The 21,009-nt window shown below is 37.9% G+C and overlaps 2 protein-coding genes across 4 annotated transcripts; both read left to right on the forward strand.

Annotated features, from left to right (window-relative positions):
* Positions 1-313: 313 nt before the first annotated feature.
* LOC121955592 (cathepsin B-like) lies at positions 314-4,239 on the forward strand. The gene is made up of 10 exons (XM_042503617.1): positions 314-339; positions 1,725-1,848; positions 1,993-2,078; positions 2,211-2,325; positions 2,454-2,569; positions 2,972-3,057; positions 3,149-3,292; positions 3,389-3,505; positions 3,851-3,979; positions 4,079-4,239. The coding sequence occupies exons 2-10, from the start codon at positions 1,726-1,728 to the stop codon at positions 4,153-4,155; spliced, it is 993 nt and encodes a 330-aa protein (XP_042359551.1). The 5' UTR covers positions 314-339; position 1,725; the 3' UTR covers positions 4,156-4,239.
* Positions 4,240-5,817: 1,578 nt separating this feature from the next.
* LOC121955810 (phospholipase ABHD3-like) lies at positions 5,818-14,368 on the forward strand. Of its 3 annotated transcripts, none has more exons than XM_042503896.1 (9): positions 5,818-5,891; positions 7,789-7,949; positions 8,062-8,244; positions 8,682-8,727; positions 10,222-10,334; positions 10,506-10,679; positions 10,756-10,804; positions 10,913-11,078; positions 11,724-14,368. In XM_042503896.1, exons 1-9 carry the CDS (start codon positions 5,877-5,879, stop codon positions 11,927-11,929), a joined length of 1,113 nt encoding a protein of 370 aa, XP_042359830.1. In that variant the 5' UTR covers positions 5,818-5,876; the 3' UTR covers positions 11,930-14,368. The 3 variants fall into 3 exon arrangements, with proteins under 3 accessions (XP_042359830.1, XP_042359829.1, XP_042359828.1); XM_042503895.1 differs by having other exon boundaries at positions 5,819-6,196; XM_042503894.1 differs by lacking the exon at positions 5,818-5,891 and having other exon boundaries at positions 7,164-7,949.
* The last annotated feature ends 6,641 nt before the right edge of the window (positions 14,369-21,009 follow it).

Genomic DNA, 21,009 nt, shown 5'->3' on the forward strand with positions numbered 1-21,009 from the left:
AATCTCACGGCTCATATGTGCTGCACTTTGTTTATGTGAGTAATACGGCTGCAATGTGAATACACAGAGAAATCTTTCAAATAATAAAATGGAAAGATTTTTAAAAAGTAAAAAAGTTTTAAATTATCATTTTATTCAAGATCACCTGTCAGCCTTTGGAAAGAACTTTTTGTTAGTCACATGAGATGATTCCTGACGATGCACTCATTACACAGACATGTGACTTCCATAACTTTCTGCTTGTAAAAAGGACAATAAGAAGCGAGTCAGCTGGTGTTTTATTCAGTGAGAGAAAAAGAATTGCTCAGAAGAACGCCCATCGAAACAACTGCAGCACAGGTAAAAGTTAAGACTTGATTTAGGTGATTGTTTTTCCTTTACTGCTATTATCATTTTAATTTCTATCTTAAATAGTACTTGATATTCATGACATATTCATATATAAGTATTGTTTTGAAATATGAATATTTTGAAATGAGACTAAATATCATCTTAGATTTTGGATATAGTAATACTGTGAGATATCCTTTACTGTTTTTAAAAGAAGAATTACAGTAAAGTGATGTAATTTTCTAAATTTAACTGTTATATTACTTGCCTTTGGCCTATTAGTCATTATATCCACATTACTAATTATTATTCATCAAAGTTCTCATCAAAAAAATATTTTCTGAAAGCACCAAAAGTCAGCCACACAATATTGTTGCAATATCGATATTGAGGTATTTGGTCAAAAATATCACGATATTTGATTTTTTTCAAAGAGGTTAATGTGCAAGTTTGTCTTGATTCATGTTGTTACACCAAAAAATACACCTCAAATCTTTTATATAGTTTTCTTAATAAAAGTTGTTAGTCACTTGATTTAAGTTTATTTCTACAGCACCACATACAAAAGCAGCTCAGTGCTTCAAAATTCAAAATTACAAAATGTGCAAATGTGCATTTATACACATAATACCACATAACACCTTTTTTTAACACCTTTTTTTGCCATCTCACCAGACTTTAAAAGTGTCGTCTGCACGAGCGACATTTCTACTTTGTGGTAGGAGAGGTCTGCTTGTCTGTTTAATTGAGAGCAGGTCTGAGATTAACTGTGGAGCCAGACCAGGAGATGCTTTTTAAAGCAAAAAAAGGTTTTTGAATTGGATTCTGAAAACAACAGGAAACCAATGAAAGTTTCAGAGAACACGACATGCAGTCTGATGTTTTTGTCCTGGTTACAATCTGTGCAGCTGAGCTCTGGATAAATTGTAATCCTTGGATTGTTTTGTTTGGAAGACCTATGAACAAGAGATTGCAATAAAAAAGCCTGTTCCAGTTTGGTTTTACATAGCTTTAGCAAAAATCAGTTTCCATACAAACTGACTGGGCAGTTTTACACAAATCTACCTGATTTCAAAATTCAGCATTGGAAGATGTTGCATGTCATACATAAGTCTGAGATATAGAAGCAGTTGCTAATGAATAAATATATAACCTGCAACTTTATTGTTGTTGATTTGAACTGGTGTATGTGTATATTACAGAAATATTCAATAATTTCCTTATTTTATCAAGCAACATTTAGCTCCAGTGTGAGCTAAATTTTACTGCCATTTCCTTGTGTTGTTCATGCTGTGATGTCTTATAAAACAGCAAATCTCTCTCTTCGTGAGACATAATGAACATATTGCAGTTGTGGTGATTATGCTGAAGTCTGATTGTCATCTGTTTTGCAGGATGCATTTCCTGGCTCTCATTTGTGCGCTTGTGGCGGTCTCTGTCACCTGGGCTCGGCCTCACAACCCTCATGACTCCTCAGAGATGATAAACCTTATTAAAAAAGCCAACACCACCTGGACGGTGAGTAAATTTGTCTATTTCCTGCATGTCCTGTGATAATCTCTGCAGCATACGGCCACATAAGCAATCCCGCTGCCTCAGATTGTGGTCATGAATGCGTTCATTTCTGTAATCTCCCATTTTAACTCCACTTTTTTGCTCCAGGCTGGGGAGAACTTCCATAATATTGATATCAGCTATGTGAAAGGACTGTGTGGGACCATACTGAATGGACCAAAACTGCCAGAGGTGTAAGTTTAACTAAGTATGAGAGTGTGTGGGCATGGATTTGTGTGTGTAGTCTGTCACATGCCCAAACAGGTGACAATCAGCAGATTCATCTTATCTGCAGTGCTCAGTGACCGTTGTCCTCTCCTATTCAGGGTTCACGATACAGAAGGAATAAAGCTGCCAGACAGCTTCGACCCGCGCCAGCAGTGGCCCAACTGTCCTACAATCAAACAGATCAGAGACCAGGGATCCTGTGGGTCCTGCTGGGTAAGACGGACCAAGAAAAGGACATAAATCAGAGTAGATAGAGCAAGCTGGAACTCATTTAAAGATAAGTCATGTGCATTATAGAGACATATTTTTAAGCTAGTTCTCCATTTAATTCTTTCCCGCAGGCCTTTGGGGCAGTTGAGGCCATATCTGACAGGATATGTATCCACAGCGGAGGTAAGATCTCTTTGGAGATCTCTGCTGAAGATCTGCTGTCCTGCTGCGATGAATGTGGCATGGGGTGAGCAACAAAATGAGTGTATTCCTGGATTTTTAAAGGAATAATTCACTTGCCAAATGACCAGCTGTGCATCAGTTACTCAGTTACTGACTTTGGGAAGAAATGAAGAATCCAAAACTGAGAAAATTCTTGATATAGTTAACTGATATAGTTTTGCTGTTGGTAAACATGGACCTCTATGGCTTCAATTCATCAAGAGTTTTTCTTTGATTTTGGATTCTTCATTTAGACAAATTCATTTGATTTTGGATTCTTCACTTAGGGAAAAACAGATTTTTTCTTCACGAGCTCAATGTGACATGGGGAGAGTAATTGATATACAAATGATCATTTTGGGGAGTATTCCTTTAAGAGTGCATTGAAAACCAACATTTGTGGTATTATTTTGCCCTGTGGTTTCAGCTGTTTTGGTGGTTATCCCTCCGCTGCTTGGGAGTTCTGGGCAAAGAAAGGGCTCGTGACAGGAGGCCTGTATGGCTCCAATGTCGGTAAGCTTATACTGAGTGCAGACTGAGATTTTAGGAAGCATTAAAAGGAAGTAGAAAAAGTCTGAGCTGAAGCTGATGGTGCGTTTGACAGGCTGCCGACCCTACACCATCGCTCCCTGTGAGCATCACGTGAATGGGACTCGTCCTCCGTGTCAGGGAGAAGAGGAGACTCCAAAGTGTGTGGAGCAGTGCATCAATGGATACTCGCCATCCTATCCGAAAGACAAACACTTTGGTACAAACCTCCAAAATGACCTATAGTCTCCTCCAACAGGAGCTTCTCTGTCATACGTCGTCTTGTTTTTACAGTTTCCTGTTTGTCCCTCTTCAGGTAGACGCACATACAGCGTCCCATCCAAACAGGAGCAGATCATGACCGAGCTGTATAAGAACGGGCCTGTGGAAGCAGCTTTCTCTGTATATGCAGATTTTCTGCTGTACAAGACCGGTGAGGCTGGGTTGACTTTGGTGCCGCATAAGCCACAACTCTGAAATTGTATATGCATGCAAAAAAAAAGTGTTTTTTTTTTTTTTTTTTGATAATTTAGAGATTGTTGGGTGTTTTTTTCCCTAATTTTTCCCCCTTAAAATTTACATTTTCAATGCAGGACTTTTACTTGTAACAGACTATTTTCACCGGTTGTAATTAGTACTTTTACTTCAGTAAAGGATCTGAATACTTCGTCCACCACTGTCTTAGAGCATAGTTTGCCCTCTGGAAAATCTATAACAAAATGTGGAAAACCATCCGTCCTGACTCTGTGTTATTGCACTCATTTTTTCTCTCTTGCAGGAGTGTACCAGCATGTGACAGGAGAGATGCTGGGCGGTCATGCCATTAAGATCCTCGGCTGGGGAGAAGAGAATGGGACGCCCTACTGGCTGGCTGCAAACTCCTGGAACAGTGACTGGGGAGATAAAGGTACGACATGTTTCTTGGTCGCTTTTTCAATGTCACGTAAATGTGGTGAGTGATATGATCAAGAAGTATTGGGCCTTAAACTGTGTTTTCTCGTTTCAGGTTTCTTTAAGATCAAGCGTGGAAACGATGAGTGTGGCATTGAGTCAGAGGTGGTTACAGGAATCCCTCACAACTAGATCAAATGAGTCCTGGCTGCAAACAGTCTTCAAAGTCAATCAAAAAAGATTAAAAAGACATTATTTTGTAAGAGACTTCATGTAATCAACCGACAATAAATTCCATCTTGTGAAACCATAACTCCTTTGTGCTATCATTACATTTATTTTAAGTTTTTTTTGCCCCAATGAAGTATACAATGCAGATTCACATGTGAATTGAATTGTCTGTAATTAATGCAAATTATCCATAAAGGTAAAAGTGGAACTTTATGAGTGAGGCTGTCTGAAACTTCAGTTTAGATGCTTTGCCTATCATATGGAGATGTTGTTGTTTGGTGTAATGGCCTGTGTGTTTCAACATTGCAGCACTGCAATGTGCCTGCACTAGGCACTGCACGGTGCTTGAGCTCTGATTCTGCTATTGTTCCTAGGAAACACAATAAAGTGCCCCGGACATGAGTCCTAATGTCACGTCTGAGTTCAGATGAAGACCCAAATGCAGAACCAAAAAAGGGCTGACAGGTGTACAAATGAAAAGTGAGCATTTAAAGAAAATGTGCAAAAAACAAGTAGGTAACCAAAACAGACAAGTACAAATAAAAAAAACTGCATCATCAGGAAGAGCTCAGGGACAAGAAGACAGCAGCAAACACAGTGGAGACAACAGGGAGCATAGGTATATATACACAGGGGACTAATCAGGACAACGACATTCAGCTGGGTGGTTGGACACGAGTAAAAAGGGGGAAAACACTTGTGAACCTACAAGACAGGGGCTAAAAATATAGGTGCAAGAGACACATTGGTGCATTTACCACATAATTTTACCAAATAAATTTTCTATTAATCAAATTACTACAAAGTAACAGCCAATATAAGTCTTAACCCTTTGAAAACTGAGCAAATTTGCTTGATTTCTTTCAAAAACATGGGAAGAAGGCAATGAGCAGTGAAAGCAGAAATGGCCCAAAAATAAGAAAGAAAACATTAACAAGTACCAAAAATGTAGCTGAAAAGTAATATGAAAAAAACAACAATCCCACTAACCATTGAAAAAAATCCCCCTAGCTTTTCTAAGAATCATATTCTACAAATACCTGAAAATTAGTGAAAAGAAAAGAAAAGAAAACATTGAAAACAAACAAACAAAAAAGGCAAACGAGACTTGGAGAAAGGTGCTTAAAATTAAATTAATTCTGTAAAGTAAATTTAAATATGTAATTATGATGATGACAAATAGTTTTTTTCCCTAGAATTTTTTTCTCCAAGTTTTTTAAAAAAAATAATTTTCTAATAATTTCTTTCAATTTGTGGAACATTTCTTTAAAAGCTGCTCATTCCCCATGTTTTTAAAATAAATCGCACCAATGTGTTCAGGTTTCAAAGGTTTAAATACTTGTGAAAGGCGTCTGAAGGTAGTGATGTCAGGTTTTAAAGGGTTAAAGTTCAATCTCAGCAGAGGGTGGCGGTAATGCGCCTGATACGTCCGTTGCTAACCGACAGTGGAAACGAAGAAGAAGAACTGCGCACGCGTGTTTAGTTGACGTCCATGTTTGTAGTCCTTCAGTAAATGTCCTTACATGGTGAAGGCGGACCTTAACACGAGGCGGACTTTGACATTGGAGGTGTTTCTTTAAACATACGATCCGATAACCAGGAAGCAGCGACTCCTGGAGAAAACGCCGCTGAATAAAAGCCTACAGGGGGACACCGGCGTTTTACCTTTACCGTCAGAGGTGATGGGACGTCTCCGGGTAAAGGAGCTCCCGTTAAAACATCTGTAACGTTAGCTGGTGGTGATGGAGGCAGGTTGTCCGGTATTACTGTAGCTAACGTTAAGTTACACGTCTTTCTTGTTTGTCCCTTTTGTGCCGGTTAAGGAGTGATTTAACGTCTACATATCCTTAGTTAAATTAGCCTTACTAGATAGACATTAGTCATGTTTTTATCACATTTGGAGCTATGGAGAACATATTGGGAGTGTGTTTCCAGACCTTACACGGTGTTCATCTGCTCCCTCACGGCCGCACTGTACTATCTGTGGGGCCGCAAGTGTCAGGTCAGTCACTGCGGTAAAGGGTACCGGTGATAATGACTGCACTGTTATATAAACGTTATCTTGTTGTATTTTACTTTTTTTCCCTTTTTTTTTACCCGTTATTATTTTTGCATTAATTAATTAAGTCAATATTTTACTACGCTATTTTATTTTTATTATACTCTATGACTGCAATAACGTTATATCCACAGTCTTTTGTGTTTTATGTTTTTTTTATTGTATTGTTATTATTTTTGTTTATCATTAGTTGATCATTTCATTTTACTTGTTTTACCCTTTTAATATTCCTTAGTAATATTCCTCCTTATTAATTTTTTTCTTTTAATCTATTATGTCTTAATTAATTCTTTTTTTTTTAACTTTATGTATTTTTTTCTTGTTTATGTTTTAGCTTTATCTTCTATTTTATTTTACTTATTTCGTTCTTCATTAATTTATTTTAATTTTACTTAATTTAATTTTTTTTCTTATTTCATTTGTTATCTTATTATTATTTTTTTTTAAATTTTATTTTATCTTTGTCTTTTCTGTTATATTTCTGTTGTTTTCTTCTTTTTTTGGTGATCAGGCAGCATAAAACTGAGTGTGTTAAAGGTGACTTCACTTTGTACCAGTGGTCATTTGCTAACACTTTATTATAACCCCTGTTTGGCATTTATAACCAGCATATGAAAAACTCACAGATCGTATTTAGCATACTATAACATAATCATAAGGTGATTTAATGACATTTTAACTATGACCGTTATATTAAGCATTTATAACTTGTAATAAAGTACTAATGCTTCAATGCTTGATAACATTATTATTTGAATGTAGTTGTAATCAATATATAATATGTGTTTATTAGCTTTGAACACATCTATTGACAGCTTTAAACCATTTATTCATTTCATGCAAGTTAGGGATTTTTTTCGAGAGTTTAAATTGTTGACAAATACATGAATAAACACTTAAAGATGTCAAAAGGAGGTTGAAATAAAGTGTTAGCAGTTATATTCATTATTAATTAATCTGCTGATTACCTTTGCAGTTAACACATTTTTTGGTTAGTCCACAAAATGTGAAAAAAGAACAACAGAAAAATGCCTACAGCAATTTCCTAAAGCCAAAAGTAATGCAATCAAATAACCTCAGACCAAAACTCAGATATATGTAATTTAAATGCTACCTGCACATTTTTGGCTTTGTGACTTGATGAATGACTTGAACATTTATTGAATTATCTTTTATTATCTGTTGACTACTCATGAGTGAATGTTGGCTTAAAACCACATAATACTCATGAAGTCTGTCTTTATAAACTACCATTGCAAAACATTTGAAAGTGTCTATAATCATTGTTTTTTTCATACAGTTTGTACTTAGATTGTTTTCTATTGTAGAAAATGTTTTTTAGGTTTTGTGTAACACTGTGTTGTTTACGACACCATGTAAACACACACAAACACGCCCTGCCATTGGAGCTCTGTACCTCTCTTACTCTCTGCCCCCTAAAGCAGCCTGTTTTACATACATGTTGTTGTCTGTGTCAAGTACTGATTTCAAGACCCCTTTGTTCTACCCCTTCATTTTGCCTCTTTTCCCCTCAGACACCAGCCCTGGTTTCTAGCGAGGCTTTTAGTGCATTTCTCCACAAGCACTGTCCTGTGGTGGCCGAGCGCTTCAGTCCCACTCCGTGGTGCTGGGGAGGTCGGCTTCAAACGCTGGTCTGTGCCTTCCTCAAGTCCCGCCCGCACGTCACTTATCGCAAGTAGGATAAACCTCCAGTTTACTTCTTTCTGTTGTACTCCTTTTCCACAGTATCTTTATATTTGTGTAGTAATAAGTTTATTGACTCAAGTAATTCTCTCTTCATCTCTCAGTGAGCTGATCCGTACTGTTGATGGTGGTCAGATCTCTCTGGACTGGGTGGACAATCAGGACAGTGCGACCTACCCAGAATCCTCCACCCGACCCACAGTACTGATCCTCCCAGGCCTGACTGGCAACAGCAAGCAGTCCTATGTGCTCCACGCCATTAGCCAGTCCACCCGCCGCGGTTACAGGTCAGATATGCTCCTCACCTGTGTCCTGTATGGAATGATAACTTTCTGTGTCTGTTTTCCAAAATTAAAAGTGAAATTAAAACACCTCGTGCATTTCTTTTCAGAAGTTTAGTCAAAACGGAGCTTATTTTTTAACGAGTAATAGTAAAAAAACAGTTAAACAAGCAGTTAAAAACACAGGGAGCAAACTCAACAGTCAGAAATATCTACAGTTTATGTTCTTTACTCTTGCACCTTGTTTTTTTTACTTTTGCACCTTGTTCTTTTAGCTTGCTTATCTTGTCACACCTTGCTGCAATAAGAATGCAAATTTCCCTACTGTGGGACGAATAAAGGATTATCTTATCTTATCTTATTTTATATTATCATAAGTTTAAATTAAAGTAAGCAATGTTCAGCAGCTGCTTCAGCTGTTTTATATACATTTTGTTTTGTAGATGTGTGGTCTTCAACAACAGAGGGCTTGGAGGGGAAGAGTTGCTGGTGAGTGCAATAATTAATTATTAATGAACTATGGTTGTGTCAAATTTAACACTGATACTATTTCCAGAAAATATTTGAGAATAAGACTAGATATAAGTATTTTCACATTGTCTTATTGTCCCGTGAAAAAAATATTGTATATGGCTTATATGCCTGTGCCATAGATCTCTATTGTTGTCTTAAAACTAAAAAACAAAACACACACACACACATCAGTGGGCCACACTGTTGTATTTGGTGACATGGTCCTTCAAAAGGATTAGCACAAGCACTGTAGTTTATTTTTAGTCAAACATGCACCTTTTTACTGCTGTAGATACTAGAGCACCAAATGTGTATTCATCCGCAGTTGGACATAGTCCTTCAACAAACACACTACGACACTGTCCAATAGTTTTAGTAACTTTTGCTCAAAACTTCTGTTGTTTAAAGCAGACATATGCTCATTTCAGGTTCATACTGTGTTTCTACTAGAACATGTTTTGATGGTCAAAAAATACTTTATTTCCCTTACACTGTCTGCCTGAATACCTGTGTTCACTCTGTCTGAAATCCTCATCTGTTACCCCTGTCTCCTCAAGCCTCCCTCCTGAAAAAGCTCAGTCTGCTCTAAACTGTCAGCGTTTACAGATCCCCTGCACCTGGGCTACCTGCGGGACATGACTATAACGGAGGCTACTGGCACTTTTTTTTCACCAATAAAAGCTCATAGTCCAAAAATCGTCAAAACCGGACATGTTTCAGCAGGAATTATTAAAGAAAAGATTGGAAAATGAATAACACTGGCAACCTTGAGTTCATGTTTCCCTGATGTTAGCATGTGGCTACATTTAGCAGTGTAGGCCACGTTTTGTAAACACTAGGAGAAGATGACCATGTGAAGAAGTCTGTCCCGAGCTGACGTCACCTTGTCTCAAGAGTAGACAAAAAAACAAATATTGGGAACAGATTATCCAGAATGGTCTGAAGCCAGAGGTTTGTGTTCATAGGGGTTACTTTGACATACATTTACCTCATTATATAAAACTTTAGCTATTCTTAACAGTGCCTCCAGGATGTTGCCGTCACAAAAATTACCACAAATTCAGCCAATCTCTGTGCCTTCTGCATGACCTTGAAATTTTATTCAATCACTGCAACATTATTGTATATTTGACGATTTAAAATGGATAAAATCTCCATTCATTGTAGAGCTGAGCACAGCATATTCATTCGCTCGGCTCCTCCTGGCCTTGCTCTCTCTGTCTCTGTCTCTGTCGCCCTGCACCTGGGACAAAGACGGATACTCACAGTGACAGGGCTAACTGTTAGCATCACATGGCTAAGGTGATCACAGGCTTGTAGGATAGTTAAAAAGTTTTGAGAGACCAACTGAAGCACTCTTGGTTTTGGTCTTTTCACTGGATTTCACAGCCGTAGCAGGAGCTCAAACACCAAATCCGGCACTTGAACACAGCATGTAACGCTCCTCCTCTGTCCCTCTGCTCGCTTCAGACGCCTGTCACCTACTGTGCAGCCAATACCTCAGATCTTGAGCGTGTGGTGCAGCATGTCAAAGGACTTTACCCACATGCCCCTGTGTTTGGTGCTGGTGTGTCTTTGGGAGGGTGAGTTGGTGTACGGTGCTATGGTTTCCAACTGCTCGCATTTCTGTTATCAAAAAGTTATTTAATGGTCAAAGTGATCCAATCTTTGTTTCCTTTCTCTTTAGTTGCTAACTTTTTGTGAAACTGACTTTGTCTTTTTCTATATTTTCTCTCTTCTTTCATTCTGTACAGCATGTTGTTATTAAATTACCTGGCCCGTAAGCGCACAGAGTCAGGAATGGTCGCGGGTTTCACCATCTCCGTCCCCTGGAATGCACTAAAGTCTGCCGCTTCAATGGAAGAACCGCTCAACTGGCTGCTTTTCAACAAATACCTCACCAACGGCCTGTGTCAAGCTGTCACCAGGTCAGATAGTTTGCATACAGTTTGCATAAATTCCAGAGTGTGGGTTGTTTACTCATTAAAAAAATGTTTCTCACAGACACAGGAAGGTTCTGGAGAAAGTGGTGGACATTGACTATGTTGTGAAGGTATGGACCGCTATGTACATTTGCTTTTCTGTCCTAGATTCTCCTGTCACTTTATGTATGATGGCCTTTTGTCTTCTTTATGATTTTTATTTTATCCTTGTCTTCAAGGCGCAAACGATCCGCGAGTTTGACGAACGCTTCACCTCTTTGCTGTTTGGTTATAAATCTTGTACGGACTATTACCACGATGCCAGCCCAGACAATAAACTCCATAATACAGCAGTACCCATCCTGTGTCTCAACGCTGCTGACGACCCCTTCTCTCCCCAACACGGTGAGTAGACAACAGCAGAAGATCGATGTTGTGTTAGGCTTATGTATTTTTGTCATTAGATTTATCAGGTAACATTCATTTCTTTCATTTTTTCATAAATAAAAAAAAATCGTGTTATTATCATACACTTAGATATTTCCCAAGACTGGTGGAGCACTTCAGCGCCATGTTTTAAATTTGATGTGGCTGACATTCTGACTTGATTTGATTTTTTTTTTTAAATCCGGGCGGACACAAATTGCATAAAAATGTGAGAATTCTTCTGAATCTGTACTGATTTGTGCATAAAACCCCTTCAAATACACATATGAAGTTGCTGCAGCAATACTGGTTAGCTACGTTTTCTGGATTGCCAGTTGCACTAGCCATGCTGTGTTGAAATCCTTTCCCCAGTTGAAAAATGTTTCGCTCCTGTAATGCCAAATGTTTGGCATTAAAATGACTGTAAATGGGGGTGAAGTGGTGTGTGTATGGGTATAAATGCATTTTTTACACTCGTGAAGGCAACTTGTTTTCAACTTGGTGCAGCTGCTCTCAGTTGCTTTCCTTTATGCTGGGGTTAATATTTCAGTCTCCCTGCTTAAAAATATGTTTTGTATCTCTCTTTTCGCACGACTAACTCCTTAAATCTTTCTGCTTGCACAGCTTTCCCCTTGACCACGGTCCAGAGCCTGCCTAATGTCGCTCTGTTGTTGACGGCCCACGGTGGACACATCGCCTTTCTGCAGGGTTTGTTTCCCCGAGGTGAGAGCTACATGGAGCACGTGTTCGGTCAGTTTGTTCAAGCCGTCTTTGAACACCCTGAGGACATCATGAAAGCCTGTGGCATTAAAGAAGAGCAGGCGAGCTGATCACCTTGTTCTTTGAGTCTGACTGAAAAACAGAATGACCACTAGCTGAGAAGAGTATGAAGTCACTGGCATCACAGCAGTAAAACAGCAATCCACAAAAATGCATTGCTCAGCTTTGCATGCCGTTACCACAGACATGTTGGGTGTCCTCCATGTTTGCACAGAGAATGACCAACTGTATTGTACAATCATAAGACCTCATTGCAACTATGCTAATCTACCTCCTCATCGTCTCAGGTTCTCTTTTAATGAGCAATCAATGAAGTGAAAAAAGTAACAAACTCATCTGATAAATATTCAGTAAAACTTGCAGCTAGATGACAAGCTAATGCAGAATAGTGAACCAAGACAAAAAAGATAATACATTCATTTTTACAAAAAAAGTTGATAGGCTGTAAATTGCTTTTAGTCACATAGTTTCTCTCACATGCCGTCCCAGCTTTACATGGAGCACTATAGTGTGTTAAAAAACAAATTGCACAATAATTCCTTTTAGAAAATGAGTGCTTGGGTTAATTCTGAAGATTTTATTTAAATAGAAGTGAATGTGAAATTTAGAACAGAAATGCATATTGTACAGTTTGTTTTGCCTCATAAGCTGCTTTGGTTTTGCAACACTTGTTTTCCTGAAGTGTGCAACATTCCTTAAATGGATTGTACGTTCTCACGTTTTAGCCTTGCATGCATATTTTACATACAATTTCTCAATGCATACCATACTCTGAGGTAATCTTTCTAATAGCTCAGTTGTTAGAACTGTCAGTCTCAACCTGAAACATCCACACAGCAGGAGTAAACATATTAATCATGAAGAAAAGACTTGTGGAATTTCGGAGGTTTATCATCAGAGTTTTGGATTTCAAAACAACAAAAAAAACCCTGAAAATCAGTTAAATGTACAAAGTATTAGATGCTTGTAAATGCTTTTGCTGTGTGCTTGGTTGCAATGTAAATGATGTGGTTTATCAGATGTGAATGAGCTGACACTGTAAAAAGTAATTAAGGTATTTGTACCTGCTTTCAATAATTTAATAGCGAGTGGTTTTGAATTTGTGTGTCATAAATCTGCCTTTTGTTTGTCACTGGCACACATTGTTTGAGGAATGAGCGATAGAAGAATGTCTGTCATGTTTGTATTGTGGCTTTCAGTCCACATCATGATGATTTGATGTGTAGTTTGTAGTTGAAGGAGGTCATTTGTTTTTAATTTAAAGGATAACTTCAGTATTTTTCACCCTGGACCCTTTTTTTCCATGTTTTTGCATCTAAGTGACTATTGGGAACAACAATGTTTGAAAGTGATCCAGTTTTTGTGAGAAGGCTGCAGCCACCAGCCGTGACACAGGCTACAGTATAACCACTTGGGGTATGTGTGCACTGTCAATGTACGTCAACTAAAAGTGCTTGTTTTTGCCACTGACAGGCTCATATTGCTATTATAAGGGGCAACATTATGGAAAGGATCCCTACAGAGATTGAGCTTTTGGTTAAATAGTAACATCCTTCTTGTTAAACCAGAAACAGCCCCTGAAATCGCTGTCGCCAAACCCAACAGACATTTACTTAAACAACCATTTTCGCATGTATAGAGGTAGTATATGTTCACATATAACTGAGTGAAATAAGGGTTTATTTTAACCAAGTGAAGACGACCAGAAATGTTTTCTCATGAGTTTTATTTTGGTTCTGTTGACTTTGGGAAAACAAAGTGTATTTTACAAAGATAAACTTACTGTATATTTAAATGACATCTGGTGAGCGCAAGCACTTTTAGTGGACTTCAACTGACGGTGGGCACATATGCCCACAGTGGTTACAGTACAGCATGTTTCATGGCTGCAGTGCTCTCGCTCAATAGTGTACCGATTCTATAAAAATTGTTGTCTCTATTGGTACTTTATAAACAAAAACCATGGAAAAATAAAGTTCATGTCAAAAAATACCAAAGTTAACCTTAAATCATTGACTTTTTTGTTTTACAAGGACCAGAACAGTATGTACAGACTGACTTTTAAAATCAGTAAAGACTACGTCGAAGGTTTTTATCCTGTGTGTATCACCAATAGTGCACTGAAGATTCAAACACACAATTCTGTAATGCCAGTACAAAGGTGTTATCAGTTTATGATTTATGTCATTTTTACATGAAGATACAGTTGTTTTACTTGAAGGGGAAATGTTTTGAAATGTAACCTGTGGTTCTAAAAACATTGTTGCTAATTGCTGTCTTCTTGCGTCCATTTGCTCATCAGCTCTTTTCTTGCCTTTAATTGCTGTGTATTTTTTAAGGAAACATTCTTTTCAGTCTGTACGAGCTGTGACCACAATCACTTTGTTTGCAATATCAGTTGCATATTCACTTGAAAGAATGTTGGGCATTATGAACTATGTATTTGGTCATTGAATTACACTTGAATTAAAGAAGGACAATAATACAAATTCTGATCCCGGTTTGTGATTTATTGACATGCTGAGTTTACCAAAGTCAAGTGCGTAGGTTTGGTTTCAACATGGGGGACACATAGGAAACAGTGGTGTTGGGGTCTTCTGCCACAAAATTTGAGTACTAAACACTTACGCTGCGTCAACATGGGATCAGGCGGATGGTTGACTGCAGATGGAAAACACCATCTGGATGGCATGAAAAGGCACTCAGAGGGCAGGATGATAAAATGAAATAGGCATGACAATATGTTGCAATGGTGCTACGGTATTGTTTGCAAAGAATGGAATAAAAAATGTTAAAAAAAACTTTTTTATTTGATGTAATTTCCTAGTAATGTCAAGTCAAGTAATTGCTCATATCCCCATGTTTTTGCCTTTTGTTTGGGAGCTACATAACATCCGGATGTCAACTCCCTCTGGAAGATGCCAAATAGTTAAAATATTTTAACTTTGAATAGCAATAGAGTTCCCCAAGAATGAGTTAGCGAATATGAGTTAGCGTTTCAGGACCTGGACCTGGTTAGAAGACTGAAATAATGTCTGGTTAACAAAAGCTGAAGAGAATTTAACGTTTTGTTCTACAACATAAAATACTCAGTAAATACCTGGTTGCCGTTTACTGTCTCTCTGATTCCATGTGAGCCATTCATATTTAATAATAATACTAATAACAACAACAACAAAGTCAATTTAAATCAATAATAATGTTGATTTAAATATATATAATCAAAATAATCATATTATATATTTATATTATTATTCAATTGAATATTAAATTATATTAATTGACATATATGATATTTAATTGAATTATATTTATGAAACAATTTGTGTCTTTGCATATGGCAATAGATGTCTTTAATTTTGTCAAAACAAAAGTCCTTTGCTACTTTATATCTACTACTGTTTTCTACTGATTTTCCTAATTTTGAGGGGGATGTGTACCCTTTGTAATCTCATAAATCTATGCTAGAAAATAAATGTAAACTGAAGATAACTCATTCTCATCAGTAGCTACAGCAACACGTAAACACTGGCCTTGACTTAATTAATGTGAGTAAGGAAGGAGAAGTAGTCAGGGGGTTTCCATTTAAAGCAGAGCAGTTTTATTCTCAGAGACAGTACTGAATGTTGATTGTGCATGTGTTTAGGATGCACACATCGTTGCTGCTGTACAAAGAAAGAAACAAAAAGAGGAAGGCAGCAGATACAGCCTCTAATTGACCAAAGTAATAACTCCTGATGGAGGTGGATCCTTTCCGGACAGGTGTATTTGTTTTATCCTCTCGGCCTCAGCTGTTTTTTTAAATTAACACCTATCACCATGTTAATGGAAAAATGTCATAACATGCACTGCCTGTCACCGCGTCCCCTCAGCTTCCACAGCTGCAATCCGACCCTTTTTATCTCTGATCCCGGGGTCGTTAATGTCGTTCATTAACCAGACAGAGTATCAATAATTAACTGCGAACAATAAAGGCCTACGCCCTCTGTCACAATGCTAACCCTTCAGCCTCATTTAGATTCATTTAATGACGCTGCAGCCTGGAAAATATCCAGTGGCATTTACTCTGTGGAAAAACAGGAACCTAATGAAGTAGGCACTTTTGAACTCCGACAGATAATTAAGAGTTGTCCTTGTTGCCCTCAGCTTGGATACTTTGGGCTCTCAGTGGAAAGGTTGTTATATTATTGTAAAGAGTGTCTGAAAATCAGGGTGTTTTTTTATTGGTTTACAGGAAGGTGGAAGAAAGTGTCTTAATTCACTTCCCCTTCTACCGTCTTTTACAATGACTTTCTCACTGTTTGCTCATGCCTACATGCAGGTATCTGTCCTTTATGTCAGCAGGAAATAATAAATCACTGCTTAATGTCACTGAAATCACAAACCAATGCTGCAGTTATCTTTTTTAAGCAAAACCCATCACTATATGCAAATACATTTTGAGAGACAACAGTAAAATGCAATAAAATGACACAAAGAAATGAATTTTAGCAGCTGAGTATGATTTGTACACCCCAACTTTTGCTGTCTCTCCTTCTGCTGCCTGTATTCATCTACCTGGTGGGAGGAGCCTCAGGTTATCGTTAATGATTCAACACCAGAGCTGCTGAGATTGACAGATAGACATTGGGAGTGAGAAAGAGAGAGTGAGAGAGACATAGAGAAGTAAAAATAGTAAAAGCTGGAGAGCAGACATGGCAATGTAAGCTGAGAAAGTGTGCAGCGGCAGTAGAAGAAGAAGAAGTAATGATAGAGAGGCTGCAGACTGCATGTTTGTATGTGCTCAGGTGTGTCTGGAGTCAAGCAGGTCTGCAGAAATTGACAAAGCGATTACTTTTCTACAGCTGAAAGTGGATCTTGTCAGTTCCGGGTGATTATTTGGCTCCTATATGGTCCATGCGGCCTTTATAGGCTGGATAGATATTCATCTTCCCTCCTGATCCACATATAGCCTGCAGGTGAGTGCTGACAAATTATATCATTGTGTCTTAATATCTTTAAAATACAGTTTCTTACCTTCACAGGCTCATAAACAGTCAAACACACCTTTTTTTGCCATCACAGTTCAGTTAAGTGGAAACATGATGATCTGCATGTTCAAGAATGCTGTAAAATGCAGTTAAAGAGTCCGTCTTAAACACACCACCAGGCTTGACATCTGCTCTCTCCAGGTTTTTTATTTCAGAGCATCTTATGAGCATTCAGCTGTAGTTACATTTGGCCATGAATTAGTAATGAGACAGTAAGGAGTATACAGTCTGCATCAGTATAATGGTGATTAGTCCAGCATCATGTTCTTCCTGTGCAGCTGCCAACGAGACAGAAATACAACCTTACCCTTTTTTGTTGTGTCTGCTAATTTCCCGTTCTCTCTCAGAATCATTTACTGCATAAAACGTTGCTTATGTGAATGTCGTCGGCTGATCGTTAAAATCTATATACGTCAAACTTAACCAACCTGTCCTTACACCCAGACTTTGGAAAAATCTCCCTCCTCACTTACATTCAGCTGAGTCTGTGACTTTCTCCAAAAAAAATTAAAAACCAGCCTCTATGAATTGGCTTTCAAGGGTTGACCTGGGTGGTGACTAGTTGCTGACGGTTGTCTGTGTTGATATTTGCATTATGTTTGTATGTGTGTCTGGAATCATTTCTCCTGTAGGGGCTTTGGGCTTGGTTTATGCATGTATATATTTACATTACACATTTATGAATTCATATGTTCTAACACCCTGTTTTACCACGCTATTTTAATATTTTAATGTTATTGATATGTTCTGTTTAGTAGTGTCTGATATTGTTTTTGTTCTGCTTCATTTATATTTTTTTATTGTCTTCTGAAGCACTTTGTTATATCTGTTTAGAAAAGTGCTGTATAAATACATTTATTCTAATCATCATTGTCATCGTTATTGTCGTTGTTGTCGTTATTGTTGTCATTATTATTAGCCTTACAGAAAAAAACATAATATCTCAGTATTTAGCAGCAATTGCATCACCAAATAAATAGTGGTGGGATGTCACTGAGTACATTACCAAATTCTGACATACTTGTAGTTCACTTGAGTATTTCCATCTTATGCTACGTAATACTCCACAACAGTTCAGCTAATTTTATATAATATATGATGCTACGCCTACATGATATAATGTTATACTGTCCTTCTAATCCACCCCATGGTAAACAAAGTATCTAAAATTGGCTACACTAGAATGTTACTTTTTATATGTAATAGAGTACATCTGAATGACAAGTAGTGTAACTTTTTACATTTTATTACTTTTCTCATGTGACTGCTTGCTGTTACATTAACAAGTTAGATGTTTCCTCGGGTTTACAATCAATCATTTCGATGTTGACCTCATTTTCCCTGCACAGTAATGTTATATAAAGCCCTTTTCTGGTTTCAGAAGAAAACTGTTGTTGAATTTCCAGAGAAAAGAGATGTTTACAAGTAAACGTCTTAAATTCATGTATATTTAAAACAGTGGTATTTTCTTTTCTCTTAATGTAAAGGATCTGAGTATTTCCTTCACCACAGTAAATAAAAGAATAAAACAGCCAACACACAAACAGCAGCATGCAGCTTTTCATGGGATCAGTGTTTTCAGTTGCCCCGGGGCTTAAAAAGCTAAACTGAGACTGGTTTTGCTTCATTAAATGTTGACCAGCAGGCAGTAAAGGTTATCATGACAATCCACCGCAGTTGTTGTGATTATTGCTGAAAGTTCCTAGAAAGCTAACAAATCGTGTTTGTCCACAGCTCTGTGTGTGTGTGTGTGTGTGTGTGTGTGTGTGTGTGTGTGTGACAGGTTAATATATCTCCTCAAGGCAAATTTGACTTTCTAGCACATAGTTACATTTTCTTTTTTTATTGCCATTGTGTTCCCTGTAAAATTTTAATGACCATCAAGCCTTGTCCTTCCTGTAAAACAGGCCTATTAGCACTGCAGCTGCCTTGTGTTATTACCAACAATGTGACTGGATTATCACATTGTTGTTAATAGAGAATCTTTAGTGTAATGGGAAAAGTATCCAATCTGGCTGCTGTGAGGATGTTTCTAAGGGCCCAAAGTTCTTTACCAACTCCTTGTCAGTATCGCCTTCAGTCTTTAATAGTGGAACAGGAGCCATTTTATATTTTCCTCTCACAGTTTGTTGCTCAGTGACTTTATGATTCACTTTAACATCATGTCTAATCTCAGAGCTGTCCAATGTTCAGGGTGAGGCAGCCGTAACTGGGGGTCACGTGATGAGCACAGTGAGGCTGTGGAAAGTGTAAAGTGAATGTGTGGCTAATTAACTGCAGGTAATTTAGCAACAATAACTGAAAATAGTGATTGTTTATTGATTAGCACTTACAAATAGGCCAAATTCTACTCCATGCATTTACAGACACTTTTTTTTTTTTTAGCAAAATGTTATTTATTTCCATGATTACAGTTCCAGGGCTAAATTATGTAGCGACATGAGGGGTTGCTCAACTGAAACGTTGCGTATTTTAAAATGTGCTTTGCAATTTGAGGTGGGAGTATTTACACTATAGTACAAATGCTAGAAGCCTGATGTTTCTGGTTACCAAGAGTTTAAAAAGATTTCAACTTTGGCTTAAAGCATAGCCTGTAAAAAGAATGGATGTAGCTACTGTGACATTACTGATTGGTTTGTGAACTCTCGTTTTGAAGCTTCGAGTTTGTCATTACTGCTGTCACCATCTTGTTTTTGTTTTTTTTGTGAGCAAGAAGTGACCATATTTGTACAAGAGTTTGGAGTGATGGAGGAGCGAGGGGCAGGATCAACCTGTTTCAACCTTAGCCTCAAGTGGCCTTTCAAAGAACTACAGTTTTTTGCACTTCTGTGTTGGTTTTAATTTTTCAGCTCCCGTAACTGCAGTTGGTGAAAAAGTGACACTGACGAGGTAAACATTTTTTCACCTCTCTGCGACCAGATAAAGAACGCCAAACGTGCAGCACAAAAGAGCACCTAGCGCAGAATAGGTGCTGCTGGTTTTTGTAGCATAGCGTGAATATACAGCATTCATTACAAGAAAATAAAAAATACACTAGTCTCAAAAAAAAAACACTTTTGTGGATACTACCTCTAATGGATGTTTTGTTCATCAAGACAATCTTCACAAATAATTGCCACTTATATGATTTTTAACGCCTTTAACGCAATCACCAGGAGTAAAATGCTAATGTTAGGTTACAAACGAACGACACCGCAGTCAATTGAACTTAAGTCACCGCCACAACAAGATGATAAGGCCATGTTTGGTTTGACCTCATGCATGCTTGAATATATTATAGGTACTACGTTGCAGTGAGGCAAACAGCTCGTCCACCTCTGGCTTTACTGAAGTGTAAGTGTGTTTAGGATATTGGTCAGTTAAACTTGTGTTTGCAATGCATATTTGGTCTGTCAATAGGGGCATAAACACCTTCCAGTAACAGCAAAATGAAAATGCTCGGGGAGCTTTGTTATCAGCTTTTGTAAACAGATCATCTGCATAACAAAAAAAGATATTCGATCTGTTGCGTGGTTAACCTCTCTCACGGCATAATGAATCTGTGTCACTTAATTTGTTTGCATGCGCTTACAGTTGTTGCTCCGCTCTCAAACTTTAATAAGACAGCAGAGCTTATTAACGTCACACATTATTGTAGAAGTGCACAGGCAGAGAGAGTACATAAAATGCCTGTAAGCACACAGTCTGCAGTAAGGGAGCTAATAATGAAGGGTTTGTATTGTTATTTTGACAGGCTCTGTGCTGTTGTCAGTCGCAGATACAGTTATGGATGTTTAGCACAAGCTGACAGAGTGTGACAGCATTCAGAGAGCACCCTGTTGACTGTCCATCATAAGCTGTATTATTCAGCGTGGCTCTTGCTGTGTGCACCCAGCGGAGTTCAGTGCTTTGTGAAAAAGGCATCAGTATTGCCACATACATTTGAAATGTGATATCTGGGGTCTTGTATGACATATCGGCATGTTTGCTGCTCTATTTTACATCTATGTTCAGATGCAAAATTTAAATTTACCTGTCTACCATTGATTGTGCTGCAGTTGATCAATTCCTGCCAGGTATTTTTATTTTTTTTTGCATTGTTTTTTTTTCTCTCTGTAGTC

The sequence above is a fragment of the Plectropomus leopardus genome, chromosome 16 (assembly GCF_008729295.1).
Source record: "Plectropomus leopardus isolate mb chromosome 16, YSFRI_Pleo_2.0, whole genome shotgun sequence".
NCBI lineage: Eukaryota > Metazoa > Chordata > Actinopteri > Perciformes > Serranidae > Plectropomus > Plectropomus leopardus.